The sequence below is a fragment of the Elephas maximus genome, chromosome 6 (genome assembly GCF_024166365.1).
Source record: "Elephas maximus indicus isolate mEleMax1 chromosome 6, mEleMax1 primary haplotype, whole genome shotgun sequence".
Classification (NCBI taxonomy): Eukaryota; Metazoa; Chordata; class Mammalia; order Proboscidea; family Elephantidae; genus Elephas; species Elephas maximus.
The window spans coordinates 56,534,495-56,560,205 of NC_064824.1; the positions used below are offsets into that span (position 1 = coordinate 56,534,495).

Genomic DNA, 25,711 nt, shown 5'->3' on the forward strand with positions numbered 1-25,711 from the left:
GCAGTAGCTACAGCAGTTGGATTTTCATTTTTAGTCACTTCTTCCTGTCTCCCATTTTTATAAGCAGCTGTATGCTCGTTTCTTTGTTTGACCTTTAATTTATTGGTCCAGTGCTTTAACTTTTAAACTCTTCCTATCCACCATTAAACTGAATATGGAGGTTTAAATGTGTTTATTTTTCTTGAGGTACGTGAGGAGAAAAACATTTTTGAGTTTCAGGATATATGAGGCATTTTACATGTGCCCTCGCAACTCATTCTCTCCACAGCCTGGAGAGGGACAGATTATTCTCTTCATAGAGTCCTGGCTTTGGAAATGGAGTATTGGAGACTATTTATGGGATGCTTGAAGAACATTTTAGTTTCTGTTTTTCTCATTCTTCAAAAGTGTATATTTTTGTGTATGTTTTATGTTATAATAATAGAGTAGTGCAGGTACATAATTTGTAAGTACATATATTTACGATGCATGCTCAGATTTTTCTAATAGTGTCACATGGTCAGAATAGTTGTAGAACATTGTTCTAGAGCACAGCTTGAGATGGCGTGGGGCTTTCCTGCCCATTGGGCTGATAAGGGGACTCAGTGAGTTGAGATACAATAAGGGCTTAGAACACAGCCCAGCACATAGTAGGCACTAGTATAATACTCATGTTACTGTTATCAGGTGCCGTTGAGTTGGCTACAACTCACAGTGACCCTATGTACAACGGAACGAAACACTGCACAGTCCTACACCATCTTCGCAATTGTTGTCTGTGTTTGAGCTCGTTGTTGCAGCCACAGTGTCAGTCCATCTTGTTGAAGGTCTTCCTCTTTTTTCACTGATCCTCTACTTTACCAAGCATGATGCCCTTCTTCAGTGACTGGTCCCTCTTGGTAACATGTCCAACGTGTGTGAGACAAAGTCTTGCCATCTTCCCTTCCGAGGAGCATTCTGGCTGTACTTCTTCCAATACACATTTGTTCATTCTTCTGGCAGTCTGTGGAATACTCAGTGTTCTTTGCCAACATCATAATTCAAAGGCATCAATTCTTCGGTCTTACTTATTCATTGTGTAGCTTTCACATGCCTATGAGGTGATTGAAAATACTATGGCTTGGGTCAGGTGCACCTTAGTCCTCAAGATGACATATTTGCTTTTTAAGTGAAAGAGGTATTTTGCAGCAGATTTGTGCAATGCAGTGCATTTTTTTATTTCTTGACTGCTGCTTCCATGGGCAGTGATTGTGGATCCAAGTAAAACGAAAACCTTGACAACTTCAGTCTTTCCTCTGTTTATCATGATGTTGCTTATTGGTCCATTTGTAAGGATTTTTGTTTGGTTTATGTTAAGGTGCAATTCATACTAAAGTCAGTAATCTTTGATCTTCATCAGTAAGTGTTTCAGGTTCTCTTCACTTTCAGCAAGCAAGGTTGTGTCATCTGCATATCGCAGGTTGTGAATGAGTCTTCCTCCAATCCTGATGCCCTGTGTCATGTAGTACAGCTTCTCGAATTATTTGCTCAGTGTACAGATTGAATAAGTATGGTGAAAGAATACAACCCTGACGCACACCTTTCCTGATTTTAAACCACCCAGTATTCCCTTTTTCTGTTTGAACGACTGCCTCTTGGTCTGTGTAAAGGTTCTACATGAGCACAATTAAGTGTTCTGGAATCCTCATTCTTTGCAATGTTAGCCATAATTTATTATGATCCACACAGTCCAATGTTTTTGCATAGTCAATAAAACAAAAGTAAACATCTTTCTGGTATTCCCTGCTTTCAGCTAAGATCCATTTGACATCAGTAATGATATCCCTGGTTCCACATCCTCTTCTGAATCTGGCTTGAATTTCTGGCAGTTTCCTATTGTACTGCTGCAACTGTTTTTGAATTATTGTCTGCATAATTTTACTTGTGTGTGATATTAATGATATTGTTTGATAATTTTCACGTTCTTTTGGGTCACTTTTCTTTGGAATGGGCACAAATACGGATCCCTTCCAGTCAGTTGGCCAGGTAGCCATCTTCCATAGTTCTTGGCTTAGATGACTGAGTGCTTCCAGTGTTGCATCCGTTTGTTGAAACATCTCAGTTGGTGTTCTGTCAATTCCTGGGGTCTGTTTTTCACCAGTGGCTTCGTGTTAGCCACTATTATTGTTGATGATCTTATCCTTAAATAAGGATGCTTATTTACACTCCCCACCAAAGATTTGAAATGCGCACAAATAGACATTTAATAAAACCAGATTTTTCTTTTCCAGTGTGAGTATGAGTTGGAGGAGGGGAATTAAGGAAATGATGTGCTGTACAAACTGTTCTGATCGTGTAACCCTATTAGAAAAATCTGTGCATGCATCTCAAATATCTGCATTTATAAATTATGTACTTGCACTACTCTATTATTATAAGATTGTATTAATTTTGCTTATAAGTGGGCAGAACATTTCGCTGTTATGTTTCTAATAGCCATTGTAAAGAGAGGAACGAATCATATACATAAAATGATACTCACAAAGTAAAGGCAAAATTGCGCCCATTCCTGGTACTTGGCCCTGAGAGACGGACCTCCTTATGGGTCCTTGAAAAGAGGGAACCCAGGGTTTAAACCCAAGTTCTTTGCAGTTTTTACCTCTTGTCTTTTCAGTAGCTCAAAGAGAGACATCTTTTCTAGGTGGCATATATTTGATGTTCTTTTAAACTTATCATTTGATTTAGATCCATTGTACCGTGGACCCGTACTGTATTGTCTGTCTGCCTGTCTGCCTATCTATTTCCTCACTGTTTCTTTGCCCCTCCCCCTCCCACATCAGAGCTTCTCACCCCTCACTGCACTTTTGAATCACCTGGGGAGCTTTTAAAAAATACCAGTGCCAGGGCCCCACCCTTAGAGGTGCCGATTCTGCTTTGTGTATGTTCCTTTCCGTGTAGAAAGAACCTTCAAAATACGAAAGAGAAAGTGAAGAAAAGCTGGGAAGGAGAAGAAATACAGTTTTATTACAACTGATACTTACAGAACTGCTTTTATGTGTTGAGCACTGTGCAAGGCAGAGGGAGTTTTAAAAGCATATTGCACGTGCAGTCAGAAGAACTGGTTGGACACAAACCATTAGCTCGTGTGTGTGTGTGTGCGCGTGCGTGTGCGCGCGCACGCGCATGTGAGAGAGAGAGAGCAAGCATGATAATCAGTTTCCCCTGAGTCTGTTTTGCTACCTGTAAAGTGAGGCCAGTGATTCTTGCCTGTCCACCTGTTCTCACAGGTGTGGTGGTCACGTGTATGTCTTAACACTGAGCAAGTGCTGTAGAAGTCTTACAGGTCTGGTCTGCTTTGCTGTTACTACAGAGGAAGATAAGACACTGTGTCTGGCTAAAAGGAATTTTGAAACTATACGGAGAGTCAGAAGCTACACACAAATCAATGGGCAGTACAAAACCTATCTTAATACTAAACTATGTGGCATGGCCTTACCTCCCCGCTTGATGAAAATTAAGGCCTGATAAATCCCTTGTTTTGCAGAATCCTGCATGTTGGAAGAGTGGCTGAGACCCAGTTACGGTGATGATGGCAAGCCTTAACTGACTTAAGCTGGCATCTGTACTGGTTGAAGGAGTAATGTTATGATTTCTGAGCTGTTAGGGAGCTTCAAAGATTATCCAGTCACCAGGAAATGCCACAAGTATAAGTAAAATAATCAGCTTTTATTTTTTAGAGCTTTTTTTTTTTTTTTATGTCATCATACTTAAGACTTTCTCCTAGTTTAGTGTATGCATGTATGTTAACTTAAAGGTGGCTGGGATAGTTTAACAAGGAGTTTGAATTTCTCTTAGCTTAGAAGAAAAATATTTTTGAGTAGCTTGTTGTTTAGTGTAAGAACTAGCTTTCTCTTTCTTGGAGACAGTGGAGCTGCCCTATTTGATGTGGTTCTTGGTTTGTGGGAAACCTGACTCTGGCCTTCTCTGCCCCGCTGGATCTGCCTCAGGCCTTGATCAGAGCTGAGCCGAGATGAAAGCACTCTGGCTGCGTTTCAAGTGGTGTGGGCTTGATCTGGTATTGGATCCCAGGGAGGGGTAGTTGTGAGTAGGGAAATCTCCGTGGGGCATCTTCTGCCAGCACGTGTGGCTTCAGAGCTGCTTCTGCCTACCTCTCAGAGCCCTGGTGGGTGGACGGTGGAGTGCCTCTCAGGTGAACTTCAGAAAGGCAGTCCGGAGGACTGGCTCTTCTTTCTTTATCACTAGAGTGTGTCCTGCGTACAGGTTTTGACCTTTTAAAATAGTACCCATCTGGGATTTCTCTTCCCAGCTACTGTTCTGTAGCTGGGGTCTTCCTCCCCCACCTATTTTCCTTTTTTCTCTGCCAGGACCTGAAAGTTTCCACTCATCAGGTCCTGGGCACCTGCTGTTACACAGTGAGAAGTGGGTTCCCTGCAATCCAGGAGCCCTTCCTAGGCTTTCCCTGCTCTCCTCAGCTGCTTCCTGGGACCTCAGGACCTACTTTGGGTGCCATTACTTGCAACAGGAAGCTAGGAGGTTCGAGTCCCCTGTTCCTGCTGCTTGCAGTCCAAGTTAGGACTCAGATCCTTGATGGTTTGATTCTCCTGTGTGTCTGTGACACTTGGTGCAGCTGTTCTTAGCTGCCATCGAGTTGGCCTCTGACTCAGACCTCATGACAACCCCATGCACAATGGAGTGAAACTCTGCCTGGTTCTGTGCCAACCCCATGACTGATTGTGGATGGGCCATTGTGATCCAGAGGATTTTCATTTCACTGACTGCTTTTTGGATGTAGATTGCCAGGCCTTTCTTCCTAGTCTATCTTAGCCTGGAAACTCCGCCAAAACCTGTTCAGCACCATAGCAACGTGTAAGCCTTCACAAACAAATGGAGACAGGCGGGTGGTGGCCACACATGAGGTGCATTGGCCAGGAATTGAACCTGGGTCTCCCATGTGGAAGGTGACAGTTCTATCACTGAATCCTGTGGTACTTTACCAGAGTAAATGAGGAAGAATGTCACTTTGACTTTATTTTTCAATTTAAGAATATGTGACCCTAAATAAAACAACCACAATGATAAAACCAATCAAATCACCCCCACCTCCTAGTTTAGAACTTTCCTCTTCTACATTGGAGTAGCTTGGGAACCTAACCAATTACAACATGTCTCCAGGAAAAGCATTGTGAGTTCCAAACAGTGGGCTCATAAATAAAGGTTTGTAATGCAGTCTGTTAAAGAACTGCCTGTATTTTATGCACATAACTTATTTACAAGGTTACCATTAATAATTTATTACTATTAATAACCAATAATCTCATGAATAAATCAGTATTTTTGTAAAGCACTTAGCATCAGAACTGGCGTATAGTAAACCTTCAATAAACATTAGCTGCTGCTGTTACCATCATCAGCGTTTTTAGGATAGAAAGAGTCACACTTGCTGTACTTATGCTCATACAAAAAAAATACATTAAAAAATATAAAGCTGTGGTTTAAGTCCAAGAAGATGGCAAGGAGGGTTGATACTGCTGATAGAATACTTGGAAGTCCTAGGAGCAGTGACAGACAGCAGAAGACGTGATGGGCCATGCCTCAGATCAGCTCACTCTTTGGCTGGAGACATAATACTGACAATCTTGAACCAATAACAATGAGGTTAACTATAGTGTCTCTGACCACAGTGGAATTGAAGTTTGTTCATTTGCTTGTTCATTCAATAAGCAAAGCATTTATTGAGCACCTACTAGGTGTACGGATACTGTTAACGTTCAGCTCACAGGTGGGACTTTTGAACGGGAGAACCAGGGGATAATAGGCTCAGGCTGAAGCATAGGGAGTAAAGACCATCTTAGAATTAATAATGAGGTGCCCTGTGGTCACAGTGAAGAAATTGTTTTGTCTTTTGATTACATGTGAACCTCAAAGATCATTGTAAAAAGAAACAAAACCAAACCCCTTCAGGCTTTTGGTCCTAAATAACTGACTCCATTTGAGCCAACTCACCAGCCTGTTGATAAAGCATTTGTGTCATAGCGTGTTGATAAAGAAGCTTAATTCAGGCAGCTGGAGTCTGAATGTGCTCAGCCAGGTGTATTCCCATTTAACACGCTTGCAGTAAAAGGCCTGGGCTACTGAGAACCAAATAGAGAGCATGAAGGGATCACTGGACTTGGCCTCTGTTCCCAAGGAAGCTGGCAGGATTCCAAGCCAGTGTCAGGTCAGTGGCGCAGTGTGAGTGGCCCAGTGACCTCTGGTTGCAAGGGCTCAGCATCTTCAAATTGGAGGTGGCTGTTTGTAGAAACTAGGTAGAGTTAGGAGTGCTTCTTTCTTCCATCATATTCCTCCAGCTCTTTTGCCGAGATGCCTAGAAAAGGGCGTTTTCATCCCTTTCTTTTTTTTCCATGCTGGTTTTCTTTCTTTGAGGTTAACGTTTCATTCCGCAGTATGCTGGTACTTTTGCTGCACTGATTACATAGAGGTATTGCATTCCGTGTCACCGAAGGAGTAAAATCAATTCAGTCACTCTGGATCATCTTGAACAGATGTTATACAATTTAAATCTGAGGGTCGAATTTTCTGCTTGACTCATGGTGGTGTTAGGTGATACCAAGTTGATTCTGACTCATAGTGACCCCATGTACGACAAAATGAAACACTGCCCAGTTCTGTGCAATCCTCACAATCGTTGCTGTGTTTGAGTCCACTATTGCAGCCTAGTCGATCCATCTCATTGAGGGTCTTTCTGTTTTTTGCTGACCCTCTACCAAGTAAGATGTCCTTCTCCAGGGACTGGTCCCTTCTGATAACATGTCCAAAGTATGTGAGACAAAGTCTCACCAGCCTCATTTCTAAGGAGCGTTCTGGCTGTATTTCTTTCAAGACAGATTCATTCTTCTGGCAGTTCATGTTGTATTCAATATACTTCACCAACATCATAATTTAAAAGCATCAATTCTTCTTCTGTTTTCCCTATATGTTGTCCAGCTTTCACATGCATATGAGGTGATTTAAAATACCATGGCTTGGGTCAGGTGCACCTTACTCCTCAAGGTGACATCTTTGCTTTTTAGCACTTGAAAGAGATCTTTTGCAGCATGCTGGCCCAACACAATATGTTATCTGATTTCATGAGTGCTGCTTCCATGGACATTGATTGTGGATCTAAGTAAAACAAAACCCTTGACAACTTCAGTTTTTTCTTCTTTTATCATGATGTTGCTTATTGGTCCAATTGTGAGGATTTTTATTTGCTTTATGTTAAGGTGTAATCCATACTGAAGGCTGTAGCCTTGGATCTTTTTCACTTAGTGCTTCTAGCCCCTTTCACTTTCAGCAAGCAAGGTTGTGTCATCTGCATATTGCAGGTTGTTAATGAGTCTTCCTCCAGTCTTGATGCTGCATTCTTCATATAGTACAGCTTCTCAGAGTATTTGCTCAATATACAGATGCAATATAATTGCATTTTTGCTATTAATAGATTTTTTCATTTTTTATGCATTAACCGTTGTTTCCTCACCTTCCCCCGCCCCATAAGCACGAGTTGTTAATTTGGAAAAGATATTTAAAGGTTGAAAGGAATTTAACAAGATATGAATTCTTTTGCAAGCAATTCATCTTTGTTAAAAAGGATAGATTATCTACGAATTACATAGATTTACCATTAATTATCAGATACTTTTAGACAGCTTTTTCATTATCAGGCTTTTTTTTTTTTTTTCCTTCCCCGTAGAGTGATTTAGCTGTTTATTTCCCCTGATAAGCAACATTCTTCTAAATTACCAAAATACATTGTATGAAACATACTTTGATAAAAATCTGTGTGGATCGGAAAACTTTCCGTTGGATTATGGGAGGGCAGTGTGTATGTTTTAAATCTCAGCAGCCCCAACTCTGCCTGGCCTCCTTCAAAGTATTTTGGTCTCTCATTTCAGCCACAATTACAAGTTCATCCGAAAACGATGACCGGAGTGGCTCCAGTTTGGAATGGAGTAAAGACGGAAGCCTAAGATTGGGGGTTCAGAAGGGAGTGCTTCAGGATCGCAGGGCAGATAATTGCTCCCCGGTGGCAGAAGAGGAGACCACTGGGTCAGCAGAGAGCTTGCTGCCCAAAGCTGAAACCTCAGTTGGAGATGGTCCAGTCCCTTATTCTCAGAGCTCCAGCTCGCTAATAATGCCACGGCCCAACTCAGTTGCAGGTAAGGCCTCACCTCTCCCTGAAAGGTTATCTCACTGGCCTTGAGGTGCCCTGTGTTCACTGTCTTCATGTGGTGTAGTATAACAAGCTGTCAAATGGGATGCTAATCCAGACACGAGCCAGCTTTGTGTGCTTAGGTCAGACACTTACCTTTGCTAGGCCTCAGTTTACCCATCTGTAAACATGCTAAGGCTGCACTTAAGGGTCTTTAAGTGACCCCTCTGTGCTACAATTCTGTAAATCTGTAATTTGGGCTATTTGGCTCTTGTTGTGTCAGGGAAGAAAGTACAAATACTCTCACCTCAGTTTTGGGGTTTTTTTAGGCTGAGTGAATTTATGCCTTTTTATTACAGCTAAGTAAATGCGGATTGTTGCTTAGAATGAATTGTTAATATTAACTCTAAGAGTTTCTTATCCAACCTTCAAAGTTATTTTTATATAATTGAGTCCTTTCATACAGAAGAAAAGTAGAATTTCTGTATAATTTAGTTAATGGAGCTCACAGTTGAGACCATAAACAGCTGAAAGTGAAAGCAAGCAAGACAGGCTTAGCAAGATGTAGCAGCTGGAGCTGAGAGAGGAAGACACAAATGGCCATGACTGTTGACTGGTCAGGGGGTGGTAGTGGGTGGTCCTCAAGCAAGGAGAGTGGTTTGGGGTGGTAGGGAAAGGAACACTCTACCTCTGAGCTGGTGCGTCTGGTGTAAGGTCTTGAGTTTCCAAACTCCATGCCCTTAGGTTGAATTTAGAAGGAGAAGTTTTATGGTCTTTCTTTGTTACCAGTGTAGTGCTTAAATTTTCTCCTCTGCAAAGGAAAAGGACCCAGATTCCTTTTTCTCACATCAAAGGATTTTTCTGTAATTTGTTCTTGCAGGATGTGTAGGTCACTCTGGTTGTTGTTGGATTTTTTTTTTTTTTTTTTTACAATGTAACTCTGAAAAAGAAGCAGCTGATAAATAGCCCTAATGGAAGAGTTCTGAGACACAAGTCTAATTCACTTTCAAAGGAATTAGATGGCTTTCTTCCAGGAGAGGGATTTGGAGTGCCTGCTAGAGAGAAGTACTGGAGAACATTATGAATATTGAGTGACGACACTTCCATAAAGCTGTGTCCTTCCACCACCATCTATCTCCTCTTTAAAATATGTTGCACGCCTGGCTCTTTAGGTCGTATTTACCTAGTTCCGATGAGTGCTTGTATTATCCCAGAACTTGATACCTTTATTGACTTCAACAAACGGCAAACTTGTATTCAACTTAATCAAGCTATTTTAAAATTAGGAAACGCTTTAATACATTAATTTTAAGGCCAGTAAAAGCACGCCATTCAGGGTTCTGTTTTCTGCGTGCTGTTCTTTTATGTGCTATCCTGCCATGTGCAGTGACAGTGGGTGTGAGCTGAGATTTTCCAGGAGACTTCAGTGATTATAGAGCAGGGCTTTCTGATTTCCGCTCTGCTCATTCATTAGCTTCTCTACACATGCTCTTGAGCTAGACCTCCTGTGGAATGGGAGGGTTTTACCGCTGGGTTTGAGCAGGGGCTGCCTGGCCTAATGAGTTTGTTCATTTCTTTGTTGCATATTTTAAAAACTAAAAGCATAATTTTGGAAGGAAAAAGAAAAGCCAGTGCCTTACAATATCTGTTAGCAAGCTAGGAGTCTGGTAGACTCTTCCTTGCTGATTCTGCTACCTCAAAGCTAAAAGGGAATGGCAAGATTTTTCAAGTATCATTAAAAGAAAAAATAAGATTCAGGTTGTATAGACAATAGGCTGCAGCCCTATTTGTCTAGTGATTAGAAGGCAAGTTGTTAACAAACAGGGCAGTAAGCAATGCTCAGTGATGGAAGGAAACCAACTGGATTAAAGTAATATGTAAGGGACCATGTGCTGAAATCTCTTAGAATTATTTGCATGTTAACACAAATTGCCGCTTAGTAGGAAGGGTGTTTTGGTGTGTGAGGACAGAGTAAGGAAGGGTAACACGAGGCTGCTGTTCACAGCCTCCCTATGGGACCTGGTCCGTGGGAGGGAGTTCACAATGAGTTCCGAAGGCTGCCAGCCTTTCCCGGAATTGAGCCTGTTGCAAAGAACCCTAGTTGCCTGTTAACTGTCTAGTACAGTGAAAATTTTTTCTCAAAGTAAGTTGGTTAGGTTTGGAGATTGTTTCACTCTTCAGAGATTTTCTTTGTAAAGGTGTTTGTTGGGGTGGGATTGATTTGGAATGCTACCGTTGGGTTATTACTGTATCTCACATCAAAAGGTATGACACAGGCACCTTTCTCCTTTTTTTAAAAAAAACAGGATGAGAATCCTTTAAAATGGTATCTTTGGTAATCTAGAAGCTGGGTAATTGGGCTCCACCAATGTTAACTTTTTTTCTTTTGAAATATTTTCTAATGGATCACAGAGCTGAGTTCAATTTTCTAGGAAAACTACAAACACAGTTATTATCCAATTTTCTTGAACTCTAACTGGTAATTGCTTTGGACTTACTGGCATTTACCTTCAGTAGAAGGGTCCATCCATGACTTATTTCAGCAGATGTTTCTTCTCTTTTTGCTCTGCTTAGAGAAGGCTGTCCCTACCCAAAAACCACTTTCCTGCGGCATCTTGATGTTAGACACAGTGTGTGCGCAGTAAGTGTACAATTAATTGTAGACATGTTCCCAGTAGGTTGATTGCAGCAAGAAATTATGGCTTTGCCTGTGATTTTTCTCAGCCCTGAATAGTGTTTAGGATTTGGAAAGCATTTATTGTTAAATATGAGAGTGAATCTGATTCTTCTCCTGGTGATGTCCGAGAATCTTCTATAGGCAGAATGTGGTCCTCGTCACCTGCTGTGGGTAGGTAGGGAACACCTGGGTGCATAGGTAAGCAGCTGAAGTTTCATTACTCTGATTCTAGTGTTTTTATCAGCAGCTCTGAAAATGCCTCCAAAGCAGAGGTAGCTGGCGGCTGGTGCCTTGCAGCTCTGCTGAGCAGGGTGCCATTTCAGCCCAGCTTACTCATGTTTGAAACAGAGCATCAGACAGAACTGTGAGTTGCTGAGGGGTCTCTGTTGCATACTTTGGAGCTGAAGCCATGGTAACTGGAAATCTGAAAAAAAGAGACATTTGGAGGCTCACCATCTCCTCTGTGTTTGTGTCCAACTGGGGCTTTTTTTTTTTTTTTTTTGGATTACTTTATTCAGATGCCCTTTATGGTCTCATATTTATAATCTTTTGAATTGTCACAAAGTTAATAACCTGAATGTTATACTCAAAGGGGTTATGAGAAGAGGGGAAATAGGAAATTCTTTTTGGAGGCTCTGTGTGTCTTTGTATTCTTCTGGCTGAAGCAGCAAGTCAAATTTCCATGGCAGTTCCAGCTTGGAAGTAAGAATTGGCTCATGGGTTATGGCTGTGGCTGACCGTTCTAACTCAGACCTTGACATGATGGCTGTATTTGCAGTGAGGCCAGGAAGAACCTAGAAATATGTTCCAAGCTGTGTTATTGTCAGGAGATTGAATTGATGGGTGTGGTCCAGGAGACCCTCTAGGAAGTTTCACATGCTCTTGTTGTGAAGGACCTGGAAAGGAGAGCCTGGGTGGCACAAGCTGTCTTCGATCAGCTGCTAACCTAAAGGTTGATGGTTCAAACCCCACCCCCCAAACTAGCAGCTCCGCCAAAGAAAGCCCTGGCGAACTGCTTCTTGTAAAGATTATAGCCAAGAAAACGCTATGAAGCAGTTCTACTCTGTAACACATGGGGCTGCCATGAGTTTATTTTAGTTTGCATAAGGAATTAGCTGAATCTTTTGAATGGGAAAGATTTGTGTGGTAGCTGACTATGTGCATGGAGTATTCACATAAATGTGTATGCAGCATATAGGCAGGCAGTGGGTAGACATCCGAAGGACACAGAAGCATAAAGGTTTGCTACTGTAAACTCAGGGTGCCAGTTTTCACCCCTGGCTGTGGGAAGGTGAGTGGGGCACATATCTGATGGCCCTTTGGAGAATGCAGCAAGGGGGGGGACATCCCTATCACAGAGTTAGGTCACAGAGCTACCCAGGTGGTTGTTGAATGAACCCACTACCCACTGGGCAGGTTTGAACTGCCAACCTTCTGCTTAGTAATCCAGCACAAGGGGTGGTGCCAACGGTGAGGAAGAAAAGGACTTCAGCCTCAGGAGAGGAAATGGGTGAAGATTGGACAGATGCACTGGGCAGCAGCTGGACACTATATTGGAGCCTGTAAGGTAGCCAGAGTGTGTCTACAAGACAGATGGCCCAACTTGACTTCTGTCCCTCACAGCTTGGCCCCACTGGTGATTCTTCCAGTCCTTAGAAGCCCTAGTCTTTGGAATGCAACTCCCTATAGCCTCCTCAGTTGTCCCCAAATTATGTGTATATTTTATTTTCCTGGAAGATAATCATACATCTAAGGTCAGTGGTATTTTAGGTTGGGCCATTAATCCATAAACCATATTAGGTTAATTTTATTTAGATTTCTCTCATCGTGACCTAGGATGTGTATATAAATAAGAAGGGGTTTTCTTAAAAGGCAAAAAAGCATGTACATGTTTGCTTCCAAGATTTGCTGAGAACGAGCACAATTCTTTTGCAGTGGTTATTTTTATAATGTGAATTGTATGTATGCTTGAACAGGCCCTTAATGTTTTTGTAAGGTAGCTGTGTGCTATGAATTTATTGATTTTGTCAAAGGTAAATGTGATTAGCTTATTTTTAAAACTTAAAGAAATACATATATTACATGTATATACAAAAAAAAAAAAAAAAACCATTGCCATTGAGTCGATATGGATTCATAGAGACCCCATGTGTTACAGAGTAGAACTGCTCCAGTGGGTTTTCTTGGCCATAATCTTCACTGAAGCAGATTGCCAGGCCTTTTTTTCTATGGCACCAGTGCATGGGTTTGAGCCACCAACTTCAGGTTAATAACCAAAAAATAAAAACCAAAGCCGTTGCCTTCGAGTCGATTCTGACTCATAGTGACCCTGTAGGACAGAGTAGAACTGCCCCATGGAGTTTCCGGGTAGTGGCTGGTGGATTTGAACTGCTAACCTTAACTGCAATGCCACCAGGGCTCCTTAGATTAATAGTCCAGGGCAAATTGTTTGTACCTCCCAGGAACCTATATACGTATATGCACAAATACGCATGCATAAGCATTTGAAACTTATGAATATGTTTATTTCTGATAAAGTCCATGCGGATACTTTTATTGCTGAGGCTGACTTTTAGCATGCTGGGAGCTGTGGGATGACACACGCAGAAACTGCTGGTTTAATTAACAAGGTTGGAATTCCCAGCAAGAGCGGAGGGCTCCCATGAGCAGCAGAGTGGAGTCTAGTACATGCCGTGTGTTTGCAGGTTAATTTGAAACTTTACTGAGTGACAGCTTGTCACGTTCCTCATAAAAACTCATGGTGAAGTCTGTCTCTTTCCAGGAATAATGGAGAATTATGGCAACATTATCAACATGACTTTGGCTGAGGACTGAGGAGCTCTTGTTTTTACCACTTTTTGGTGGCCAATACTACTGGGAAAATAAACTGGGGCAAACAAACAAACAAAACCAAAAACAGTTTTAAGTAAATTTTGTTGAAAGCCTGAACTGAATTGCTTATTCATTTATAATTTAAAGTAGTTTGGGTATGCAACTAAACTCAACTTTGAAGAACTAAACTTCAGTTTAATATTACAGCAACAAGCTCAACCAAATTGGAAGATCTGAGTTACTTAGACGGACAGCGAAACGCTCCACTGCGAACATCCATTAGGTTACCGTGGCACAATACAGCAGGAGGTAGGGCCCAGGAAGTTAAAGGTATTTATCCTTGCATCTGCTCTGATAATGGGTATGATTAGCTCATTCACCAACATCAAAAGTGTGTGATAACCAGCATTTAAACAAACTGGTTTTTAAAAAATGTGCATTGTGTATGTGCTAAACATTTTTCTGTAAGATGTGCTGGGGACATCTTTAATATCTTTGTGATTTTTTTCTTGAAAGCTGATTCACTTCTGGAGTTGAAAAATAGTTCTGTAATAAGTTAGGAGTGAGGAGTAGATTCATACTCACTACATTTTCTGTTACCAACAAAGAGTCACCTTTATTTCAGTTCCTTGGACTATTGGCCACCTCCTAAGTCTACCTGGAGTGCACACTTGTGTGGTCAGCTGCCTTACCAAACTGGGAAAGCATCATTATACCCCATGAGAGCTGTGGCCCTGTCTCTAGGAAAACGTGTTTCCATTTTACTCATACAGCAGTGGAAGAAACATGCCTTAAATATGGTTTCAGATAAACCAACAAGACACAGTGTGGCCTCTTGCTCCGCTTACTCTAACCCTCAGTGCATGTGTCTCTGAGTCATGAAGATAACTGAGACATGAAAGGACTGGAAAGTCGTTTTCATTGGACACCTTGTAAGACCAATGTGGTGAGAAATGAAATGAAGTACTACCAGAAGTACTGACAGAACCAGATTGGAAATACTTAGATTCCTTGTGGGGGAAAGCTAGAAGCTATACTAAGTGTAACACATAAAATAATATATTCTGAGTTTTTTTTGTATATAAAATTATGACATGCTTCTAAAATATTGATTTTTTTTTTTTTTTTTTTTTTAAAGCACGGTTTGCTCCCTACAAGCCACAAGACATTTTGTTGAAACCCTTGTTGTTTGAAGTACCGAGTATAACAACAGACTCTGTGTTTGTGGGAAGGGATTGGCTCTTTCACCAGATAGAAGAAAACTTGAGGAACACAGAACTGGCAGAAAATAGAGGAGCAGTTGTTGTTGGAAATGTGGGGTTTGGGAAGACGGCAATCATTTCTAAGTTGGTGGCACTTAGCTGCCATGGAGGCCGCATGAGGCAGATTGCATCCAACAGCCCCAGTTCATCACCTAAAAGTATGTCCATGTTTAATCACTTGTCTAGTTTATTACAGTAATACATGATGGATAGAGGAAATTGTTGTCTGGGTAGACATAAATTACCAATTTTTCTCCAGTTGTTCCAGCTGCTCTATCAGGTTTATGATCATATGTTAGAGAACTATTTGAATACTTCCATCTTTCATAGCATGTATATATATATATATTTTATAACCTGGGGGAGGCCAGCATTCCCTTGGTGTCCTCCAGGACTCTGACCCCTGTCCTCCTCTGTATACAGGCAGAGATGGGGCAGTGAGGCCTAATCAGGTGTCCTGGTGGACTTTTGTTTCAAAACACCCAAGTGTTGGGCTCCTGGTAGAGCAAGCCAGATGGAACCCAATGCAGAATTCTTTTGTACCCTGTTCTCTATATCTTCTGCACCTTCTGTGCTGGATTTATCAAAATTATAACGTCTAAATTAGAAATGGGATGGAGTAGCCAAATGTTTGACTATTCACTGCTTATTTTATGTGCAATGAAATAAAAATAAAGTGTCTTTAAACAAGGTGAGCAATTACAAGTGAACCAAGAAAGTTTTGCTTTTTTGTTTTTAATAAGAAAAAGTATTTATCCATACCTGGAACCATGGACTGACCCTACTCTTTCCACTCTCTCAGCCTGTTAGGTAAAATGATGGCACCGCAATAGGACAGGAATATTACACAGCCACTAATATGTTAAATATGAATACCATGCCACAACATGGAAACCTCTTATAATGCTAAGTAGAAAAAGCTGAAAACAAAATTCTGTTTGTGCCATGATGACACCTATGTGAATATAATGTGTAGAGATAATGGTCTGAAAGGAAACTTGGTCTACTGAAAATAGCTTGAATAGCTGGAGTGGTGTGTTGGTGGTAGATGAATTTTTCTTTCTATATAGATCTTTTAACATTGCTAAAATATTATTTTAATAATAAAAATAAAATTTCAGTTCTTAATCTGAAAGCAAGAACCTGGAATTCAGGGGATATAATCTTTCAGACATCCAGAAATACCAGCTACAGACAGTTGGTTTAAGATAGTATCCCATCCCTGTCAGATTCTGACTTTATTTAAAAAGTTGACATTTTTTCCTCATGGGTTTTTTTGCATTAATTTTTTTTTTAAATTGTGGTAAAAAAATATATAAAGCATTTGCCATTTCAAGCTTTTTTTCATGTAAGGTTCAGTGACATTGATGGTGCTTATTATTTTGGGCAAACATCACTATTATCCATTTCCAGATTTTTTCATCACCCTTAGCAGAGGCTAGTGTCCCTAAGCAATGACTCTGCCTTTCTCCCCTACCCTGACCCTGGTAACCACTGATATACTTTGGCCTTTGTGTCTTTACCTGTATTTCAGGTGGGCGGGATTATACAGTATTTGACCTTTTGCGTCTGACTGACTTCACTCGGCATGATGCTTTCAGGTTCAGGGTTCATCTGTGTTGTAGTATGTATCAAGATTTTGTTCTTTACGGCTGAGCGATGTTCTATTTTGTGTTCGTCCCTTTATCTTTTCATCTGTTGATGGACATTTGGGTTGTTTACACCTTTGGCCTATTGTGAATGGTGCTGCAGTGAACACTGATACACAAGTGTCTGCATCCTGCTTTCAAGTCTTTTGGGTATTTATCTAGGAGTGGAATTACTGGGTTATATGGTAATTCTGTGTTTAACTTTTTGAGGTATCATTTTGATTTTTCAGACAAACCCTGGTGGTGTAGTGGTTAAGAGCTATGGCTGCTAACCAAAAGATCAGCAGTTTGAATCCACCAGGTGCTCCTTGGAAACTCTGTGGGGCAGTTCTACCATCTTATAGGGTTGTTATAAGTTGGAATCTACTTGATGGCAACAGGTTTGGTTTTTTTGGTTACATGAAGATATTATTCATCTTGATTTCTGAGTTGTGTTTTCAACTCAGTATCTCCTTAAAATTTACCTCACTCCCCCTGACCCTAATTGCTGCCCTGGCCAGAGGCCAGATTTTACATGTCCTTCCCTTCTGCAAGGGTAGAAGAAAAAATAGTTCTTGACGAATGATCTGTATGGGATCAAATTGACAATAGTAACTTGAAAGGTTAGATAGGAAGTTGGATGGCAGTGAGTTTATGTTAATGGAGGAGGAACAACTCAGAAGAGCAGGGTGAGAATGGCTGCACAACTGGAAGAATGTACTCAATGTCACTGAATTGTACATGTAGAAATTGTTGAATTGCTGTACTGCTCTGTATATTTTCAATAACAAAAGAAAAAAATTTTTTTTTAAAAAGGAGTTAATAAAGTAAGCTGGAAACAGTGATTCTCTAGGGAGAGGAAGATGTGTGTTCTCATTTGGACCTTTTGAATTCTATACCATGTGTGCTAATTACCTATTGAAATACTCACTGGAACCAATCAAGACATGTATTCAGTACCCCACCCTGCCCCTTATTCTGCTGTTGTAAATAATGAAATTGGTCTCCTTTCCCTGCAGCTTCAGATCCCTCCCAGGATGTTCCTTTCACTCCATTGCTTTCACCTGGTTCTTCCACAAGTGGTAGCCATATGGCTAAAATGCCCCCTGGGTCTGGTACTCCTGAAAGCCAGAGACCAAAAGAGGATGCAGTGAAATACCTTGCTTCTAAGGTAATCTGCTTTTGTTTTCTGGGGAGTCTTCCAAGGAGAGACAGACAGACATTTGCTAGTGTGGCTTGTGAGAAATGTAAAAGATCTTAAAACAGGAATGATAGTTGCTTAATGCAGAAGTACAGCTTTTGGTAAAATTGTAATAGGCTACAACAAATAAAAGATGTTAGTGAAAATAAAGGTCTGTCTTAAGGCACTGAGCTTTCATCTGTCTCAAACAATGGATTAAAAGAGTTCCTCGGAGCAGCGGAAAATATCGTGTGCATTTGCCACAAATCCATCCTCATAAGCACATTTTCTCTTTAACTTGGTATGAGACCCAGAAGTTTGGGAGCTTTTCACTTGATCCAGACTTCTTCTCGAGTCCTTGGGCTCCCTGTGTCTTCTGTCAGAGGTTACTTGTGGTGATGTGAAAGAGACTTGGCTGACTTTCCCTCCCTAAATTCATGGCCATCAGGGTCCTTCTGAAATGTCCCTTCTGCTTAGCGTCTGACACTGGTTCTTAAGCTGCCCTTCCTGCATTAAGGCAGCTACACCTCTCACTTCTAGCGAGCTGCCTGGATCTCCATGGCAGCAGTGGTGGGAGGCAGTGGAGCTGGAGAACCACCAGAGATGGCCATGGTTGAGGGACATTTAGTGAGGAAAATCCTTGGGGGTGAGGTTGATGAAGGGGAACTGAATAAATGGCTCTCTGCCTCAGCTCCCGTCTCCTTTCTTCTGCTTCCCAGATCCCAGCTGTTCTTACTTTGCCTGATCAGCCCTGATGCTCTGACTGCTGATTTATAGCAGTCATCTCTTCAAGCGTAGGTGATCTGAAATGCGGGATATAGCACGAATTTCAGAGCCACCCTGGCTCCTTGATTGCTGAGTCCCTTTTTGTGACCCACAATAAGAAATGCATCCTACACTAAGGACCCATAATTGTACACATGCATAATCGTACCTATAACTGAAGCAAAGCAGAAATCCATACCTATTCTTATATTTTATAATAAACCCCTTGCTGTCGAGTTGACTCTGACTCATGGCAACCTTATGTGTGTCAGAGTAGAAATGTGCTCCATAAGGGTTTCCATGACTGGTTTTTTGGAAGAAGATTGCTAGGCCTTTCTTCCGAGGCTCTGCTGGGTGAACTGGAACCCTCAGCCTTTTGGTTAGCAGCTGAGTGCATTGACTATTTGTATCACTGAGAGACTGTACATTTTATGATACACTCTGGTGTTTTAAATTCTTTTTATATATTTTTTAAAAAATGCTGTTTGTGACCACAGTTAGATTTCATGGCCAACCCCCTCCTGGGCTGCAAAACTTACTGTGTAAAACACCGCGTGCTGAACTGTGGTGCTGGCTGTCTCATTGTAGACAGCTGCATGGTAGCCTCCACGAGCTCCTGAGTTCTCATGTCAGTTACTGCTAATCTCTATCCAGGTGAGAGCTGAAGAGCAGACAGCTTTCCTCTGAGTGTTGATGATAAATTTAATCTAGAACAGGAGTCACATGACACTTTCAAATTGGTCTAAGAAAAGTTTACCCACTTCTATTATTACCGCTTAGAGTCTACAGACCTGGATTCTAGTCCCAAATCTTTCATTGACTGTCTGTGTCACGTTGGCAAGGCATTTCACCTCTGTTTCTGTTGCCCTGAGCTGGGAACCATAGCTAGTGGTACTTGTCGTAGTTACCACCCACAGGGTCACAGAGCTAAGTGGTATGGCAGGGACCCATGTGCTTCTGAAAAGCAAAAACACTTTACACAAATGTGTTTTGCCCTTTTCCACCTTCTTACCTCAGGCTTAAATTCTGCCTTTCATCTTCATTTGGAAAAGTATCAGATTTTTCATTCTGTATACAGTGAACCTTCTACTCAAGATAATTCCATATCTGGCACTTTCCTTGGCTCCGTGTTAACAGAGAGAACACTCCTCATTCTCTCAGTACTTTCACAATTTTCCCAGTAAGTGGGGAAGCTACCTTTCTCCTGTGTGCCCCTTAGTATTAAAAGCAGAAATGTGGCACTTTCTGGTTTTCATACTTCAAACGGTGTCCCCGTTGTGCTACTGCATAGTGGCACTTAAAGAAGTGTGGGTGTGCTGAAGGGGCTGAGTGCTTGAGCCTGGCTGGCTGTCCCTCCTTCCGCGAGAAGCAGCAGCTACGACTTTACAGCCTGGAGTTTTATAGCCACCAGCTTTTTCATCTGCTTTTTGGGAACACCTCTTGAAGAGGTGCTTTTATTTTTGAAAACAGAAGTATAGTGAACGTGGCACTTTTTTATGTCAGGAACATTGGGATTGTTTGGAATTGCTTTAAGCCAGGCTAGGCTTTAGGTTTTAGGAATGGCTTCATTCATTTATATTCACTGTAGAGTAACCTGTGCTGATCTTAGTCCTAATCAAGATTGATTGGTGGTAGCAATTAAAGATCTGTCTAGAATCTAGCAAACCACATGACTAAAGGAAGGAATAGATAATTAAGCTGAATAATGACTCGATCTTGGGGAAAGAAGCAATGTATCTTGTGATCTCAGTAACCCATATTCCCGTTGGAGAAGAAAGTGGCTGGTGCTGACGGCTCTGCTTCCCCCCGCTCCAGGTCGTGGCCTACCACTACTGCCAGGCTGACAACACATACACATGCCTGGTGCCCGAGTTTGTGCACAGCATCGCAGCTTTGCTCTGCCGGGCCCATCAGCTGGCCGCCTACAGAGACCTTCTGATCAAGGAGCCCCAGCTACAGAGTATGCTGAGCCTGCGATCCTGTGTGCAGGACCCTGTGGCGGCTTTCAAGAGGGGCGTGCTGGAGCCGCTCACAAACCTGAGACACGGTACCTCTGAGCAGCCACCCAAAGCCTTGCCCCCCACTAGTGATACCCAGAATACTCCGCGTTTCCGCAGAAGTAGAGTAGTCAGCTTGGCCCTGGGGTAGAAGTGAGGGGAAGGGGAGAGCAGGGAGAGGATGTGGGTGAGTCAGTGCAGCTCTCGGTCCCCTTTGCTGAACCCTCACTGAACATTTCCAGAGTAGCTGACGTGTAACTGTACGTTACTTAGGTGACTTTTGCCCTAGAGGACTGCTGTCTGTGTATTTTGTACTCCTGGGTAGTGGAGGGAGGGGAGATACATTGAATAATTGGGGAAATTACCACTATATGCTTTTTCAGGGAAGGAACCCTGGTTGCACAGTGGTTGAAGTGCTGGGCTGCTAATAGATCGGCAGTTCAAATTCACTAGACACTCCCCCGGAGAAAGACATGGTAGCCTACTTCCCTAAAGATTTATAGGCTTGAAAACCCTATCCGGCAGTTCTACTCTGTCCTGTAGGGGTCGCTATGAGTCAGAATAGACTCGACAGCAGTGGGATTTTTGGAGCCCTGGTGACGCATTGATTAAGAGCTCAGGCTGCTAACCAAAAGGTTGGCAGTTGAAATCTACCAGCCACTCCTTGGAAACACTATGAGGCAGTTCTACTCTGTCCTATAGGGCTGCCATGAGTCGGAATCGACTCAGTGGCAACGGGTATGGTTTTTTCTGGGCCCCTGGTTGAAACCTTAAAACCAGTTGAGCTTAGACCTAAAGCCAGTTCTAGAGGTTTCAGTTTAAATTTTGCCCCTGATTATTCTGTAAGGCAGAGGGTGCTAATAACGTTATGGGCCTTGTTTTTCCATACTCCTGACCATTGCCTCTCACCTTTGACCTATTTTACCTGCCAGAAGGTGTTCAGAGATGGGGGGATAGAAACAGGTATGTCATCACTTCTCCTCAGCTCCGTGGGCAGAAAGTTGGCACTAATAAGTAGGAAACTGGATGCAGCATTGTGGAAAGAGCCCTAGGTTCTGGGAGTCTGTGACTTGGGCCCAGTAGCTCTTTGAGGCATCAGTTTTCCTTTCCTGGGATCAGTGCGGGAGTTCTAATGGGGGACCAAGCGTCCTTTCCAGGCTTGGTCTGTGTGCGAGTGAGTTATCTTCACTGTAGCTCACTCCAGTGACAGTGGTGCACGAAGAGCTAACTACGTTGTATACATGAGTGAGATTCTGCTAATGTGTGTAATGCAATATGTTTCTGAAAACTGTTTTGTGAGAATTGGTTTTCTTTTGGCTCGGTGCTCCAGTGTTCATTATAAATTTAATAGGAAATATGCTTCTGTGAAAACCATTTCTTCTGCCATATGTAAACCTTTTTAGTTTTGCCTAACACATTAAATTGTGCATTTAAAATACACTGTGTGGTGCCATCATAGAGAAATGTATAATTTCTTAATTTTAAAAAATTATTTTCTCCTTTAGAGCAGAAAATTCCTGAAGAAGAATACATTATTTTGATAGATGGCTTAAATGAAGCTGAGTTTCATAAACCTGATTATGGAGATACGCTTTCGTCATTTATTACCAAAATTATTTCTAAATTTCCTGCCTGGTTGAAGTTGATTGTGACTGTAAGAGCAAACTTTCAGGTAACAGAAAAATGCTCAAATCTCTAAGTCCCCATACTTGCAGTTTACAGTTATTAATACTAATAACTTATACTGTTGTAAGCCGTTCAGCTGCTCAATTGGAAACTATATTAAAACAAAACAGAAGAAACCCATTGCCATTGAGTCGATTCCAACACATAGTGACCCTGTAAGACAGAGTAAAACTGCCCCATAGGGTTTCCAAGGAGTGGCTGGTGGATTCAAACTGCTGACCTTTTGATTAGCAGCCAAGCTCTTAACCACTGTGCCACCAGAAAGTGTATTAGGGCTTTGAAAAATTAGTCCACAGAGCCCCACAGGGGTGAAATTCTGACCTTTTTCTCCCCCAAGGCATATTTATCAAGATGTGTCAGGTAAGTTTTCTATTAGCACTGAATTGTATCTGAGCTTCTGAAATGGAGGTGTCTGGTTTCAGCTTGCCATAATTTCAAGTTTCTGAAGTGAAACCAGTTTATGTTCCTCTGCCAGTAACATGAGCTGTTTGAGGTGTCTTGGTAAAAGCTCTAGGAGTTTAAAGCTGTTCCTAATAGCAGTTATTTGCATGGCTTGGAATGAAGGGAAGAGGGAGGGATGAAGGCAAGAGATTTTAAGGTCTATTCTGAGAGAAGGTCCATTTGTGTCATGACTTAAACATGAGGTAGCATTTGCCTCTGGGTGAAGAGTGATTTTTCTTTTTTCACCCCCCCCCCCCATTTTAACCCTAAAATTAGCCATTAACTCCCTCCCTCTACCCCTATCTTTTTTTCGTAAAGACAATAGATACTAGAGTTTGGCTTTTGCCCTCTTCTGATGCTATTCATTTAAAAACAAGTTTTTTTTTTCTTTTCTTTTCATTAAAGTAGAATTAGAGCTCAGATGAACTTGATGCTTGTTTTTATGAATATTTGATACATATGTAGTTCAATAATTTTTTTTACACACTCATCAGAACTTGAAGACCAATAGAGCACTGGAACAGGAGTCTGAGGTGTTACTAGCTGTATTAACTTTTTAGCAGCTCAGTTAGCATCTGTGTAAAATAAGGGTAATTGTACTCTGCCCGTCTCCTACAATTATTACATTAAGTTATTCCATTAAATGAGGACAGGAACTTCAGAAATGATAGTAGGAGGTCAAAAAAAACTCATCTCTGTTGTTAGACCTTTGGGGTGGCGGTGGAGACTGGAAGGAGGGGACACAAAGGGCTTTGGGGAGCTGGCAGTTTTCTGTTTCTGGTGGCTGGTTACACAGGTGAACTTTGTAAAATCAGTGACACTGCACACTTACAGTTTATGTACCTCCGTATGTGTGTCATACTTCAGTTTAAAAGTGTGCTTTAAAAAAAAACAAAACAAAGCAATGTGATAGTGGCTGTTCCAAAGTGCAGCAGCATTGTTGTCATTGGGATACAGCCCGGAGGCTGGTTTCAGACTCCGTGGTCCAGTTAGACAGCCCCAGTATCTGGTGCACGACGCAGGGGGTGCCTCTTGTCTTGGTATCTGGCCCTGTTCTCTGCTCACTGTTTGGTGTTGGCTTTGTTTGTCCTTGTTTTATAACCAGCTGCTTGGTGCAAGGGTTATGGGCAATGGGTCACTGGCAGGGCCTTGCCAGCCCGTTGCTGGTACCAACAGATTGCCATTGTCTGCCCAGGGCTCTTAGTTCCAGCTCGGCTGAGTCCTCAGGTGATAGCCCCTGGAAAGCCTTTACTGATTCAATCTCACATCAGGCTTTCTTTCACATAAGCCTTTTATCTTCAGCTTATCCTATTACATGTTTTAATACAAACAGTGAGTCCCTGTAATCCATGAAAATCCTCCTTGAAAGAAAACTAGTGAGTCTGGTTTGAAATGCTGCTCCAGGAAAAAAGAAATCTCTGTGGAGTGACACTGGGTTTTTGGTGTTTTCGCAGGAAATCATAAGCGCACTGCCATTCATCAAGCTTTCCTTAGATGACTTCCCGGACAACAAAGACATCCACAGTGACCTGCACGCCTACGTCCAGCACAGGGTCCACAGCAGCCAGGACATCCTCAGCAACATCTCCCTGAACGGCAAGGCCGATGCTGCCCTCATCGGCAAAGTGAGCAGCCACCTCGTGCTGCGGAGCCTTGGCTCCTACCTGTACCTGAAGCTTACCTTGGACCTCTTCCAGAGGGGACACTTGGTCATTAAAAGTGCCAGCTACAAGGTCGTGCCCGTGTCTCTGTCTGAACTGTACTTGCTGCAGTGCAACATGAAGTTCATGACCCAGTCCGCCTTCGAGAGGGCGCTTCCAATTTTAAACGTGGCCCTTGCCTCTCTCCACCCCATGACGGATGAGCAGATTTTCCAAGCCATTAATGCTGGCCACATTCAAGGGGAGCAGGGGTGGGAAGATTTTCAGCAGAGGATGGATGCCCTCTCCTGCTTCCTCATTAAGCGGAGAGATAGAACCCGCATGTTCTGCCACCCGTCCTTCAGGGAGTGGCTGGTGTGGAGAGCCGATGGTGAAAACACAGCCTTCCTGTGTGAGCCCAGGTATGACAGACCACTTTCTGTTACCTGTCTTCAGAGTGCCTCATGTCGGGCTGGGAAAGGGCTTGCAAATGTGAGTTGCATCTTTTCATGAAAAGGCTGCAACTTACTCATGCACAGGATGAATAGTTCCGTTTTGCCACTTTGTTTTCCTATTTTTCTCCCTTTTTTGACAAAAGGAAAGGCAATGGAAAATTCTCTCTACTTCTATAAAAAAATCTTTGTTAGAATTTTAGAAGTCCTCAATACATCAGGCTGGAGGAGAAGTTAGGTAGTGCCAGGTGATACTTCTTTGTGGTCCATTTCCTTCTCGACCCCCACTGCACCCCGCTTTTATGGGGGTCAGACGAGGGAGGTGAGGCATCAGTTCTGGGAACAGTGGGATTCCAGGGGCTGTTCATGAACAGAGCCGTGGGTCTGTGGGCTGTCTTGGATCCTCCATTGCTCCCCAACCAGCTCTCGATACTGCAGATACTCCAGACAGGGATCAGACAAGTGTGTGTGTGGGCCCAGGGGGATCACGATGATGCAGTCTGGTGCCTCATTTTGTATTTGTGGTTCACCTCAGGGTAACAGATCTGAGATTTAAGAGTTGAAAAGATGTGAGTTCCGATCTCAGATGCCCCGTTTATAGGATGGCAGTGGGAGAGCTGCGTCCAGGATGTCAAAGGTTATGCTGTGGATTCGCAACAGAGCCAGGCTGGGATGAGGTTCTCCTCACTGGCTACTTGTACTACAACCAAGACCCAAATCAAATCCATTGCTGTCGAGTCGATTCCAACTCATAGAGACCCTATAGGACGAAGCAGAACTGCCACATAGGGTTTCCAGGGAGCAGCTGGTGAATTTGAACTGTCGACCTTTGGTTAGCAGCCAAATGCTTAACCACTGTGCCACCAGGACTCCACTTGTACTATAGGAGGGGGGTAAAGTGCTTGTCCTGTGGACTAGTACTAGTTATGGCGAGGGGTTGAGAAATTGGAGGTGCCGATGTTTTCAGATAAGGGTATGATTGAG

At 42.4% G+C, this 25,711-nt stretch overlaps 1 protein-coding gene across 7 annotated transcripts in view; it reads left to right on the forward strand.

Moving 5' to 3' along the window:
- The window catches only part of TANC1 (tetratricopeptide repeat, ankyrin repeat and coiled-coil containing 1), a 307,158-nt gene that overhangs the window by 225,655 nt on the left and 55,792 nt on the right, over positions 1-25,711 (forward strand). For 6 of the 7 annotated variants that reach the window (XM_049888783.1, XM_049888776.1, XM_049888777.1 and 3 more), the window contains 7 exons: positions 7,911-8,174; positions 13,884-14,006; positions 14,815-15,096; positions 17,586-17,737; positions 20,327-20,558; positions 22,014-22,180; positions 24,090-24,697. In XM_049888783.1, coding sequence (XP_049744740.1) covers positions 7,911-8,174; positions 13,884-14,006; positions 14,815-15,096; positions 17,586-17,737; positions 20,327-20,558; positions 22,014-22,180; positions 24,090-24,697 — 1,828 coding nt within the window. The remainder of the gene's footprint in view (positions 1-7,910; positions 8,175-13,883; positions 14,007-14,814; positions 15,097-17,585; positions 17,738-20,326; positions 20,559-22,013; positions 22,181-24,089; positions 24,698-25,711) is intronic. The other variant, XM_049888782.1, reaches the window with a different exon arrangement.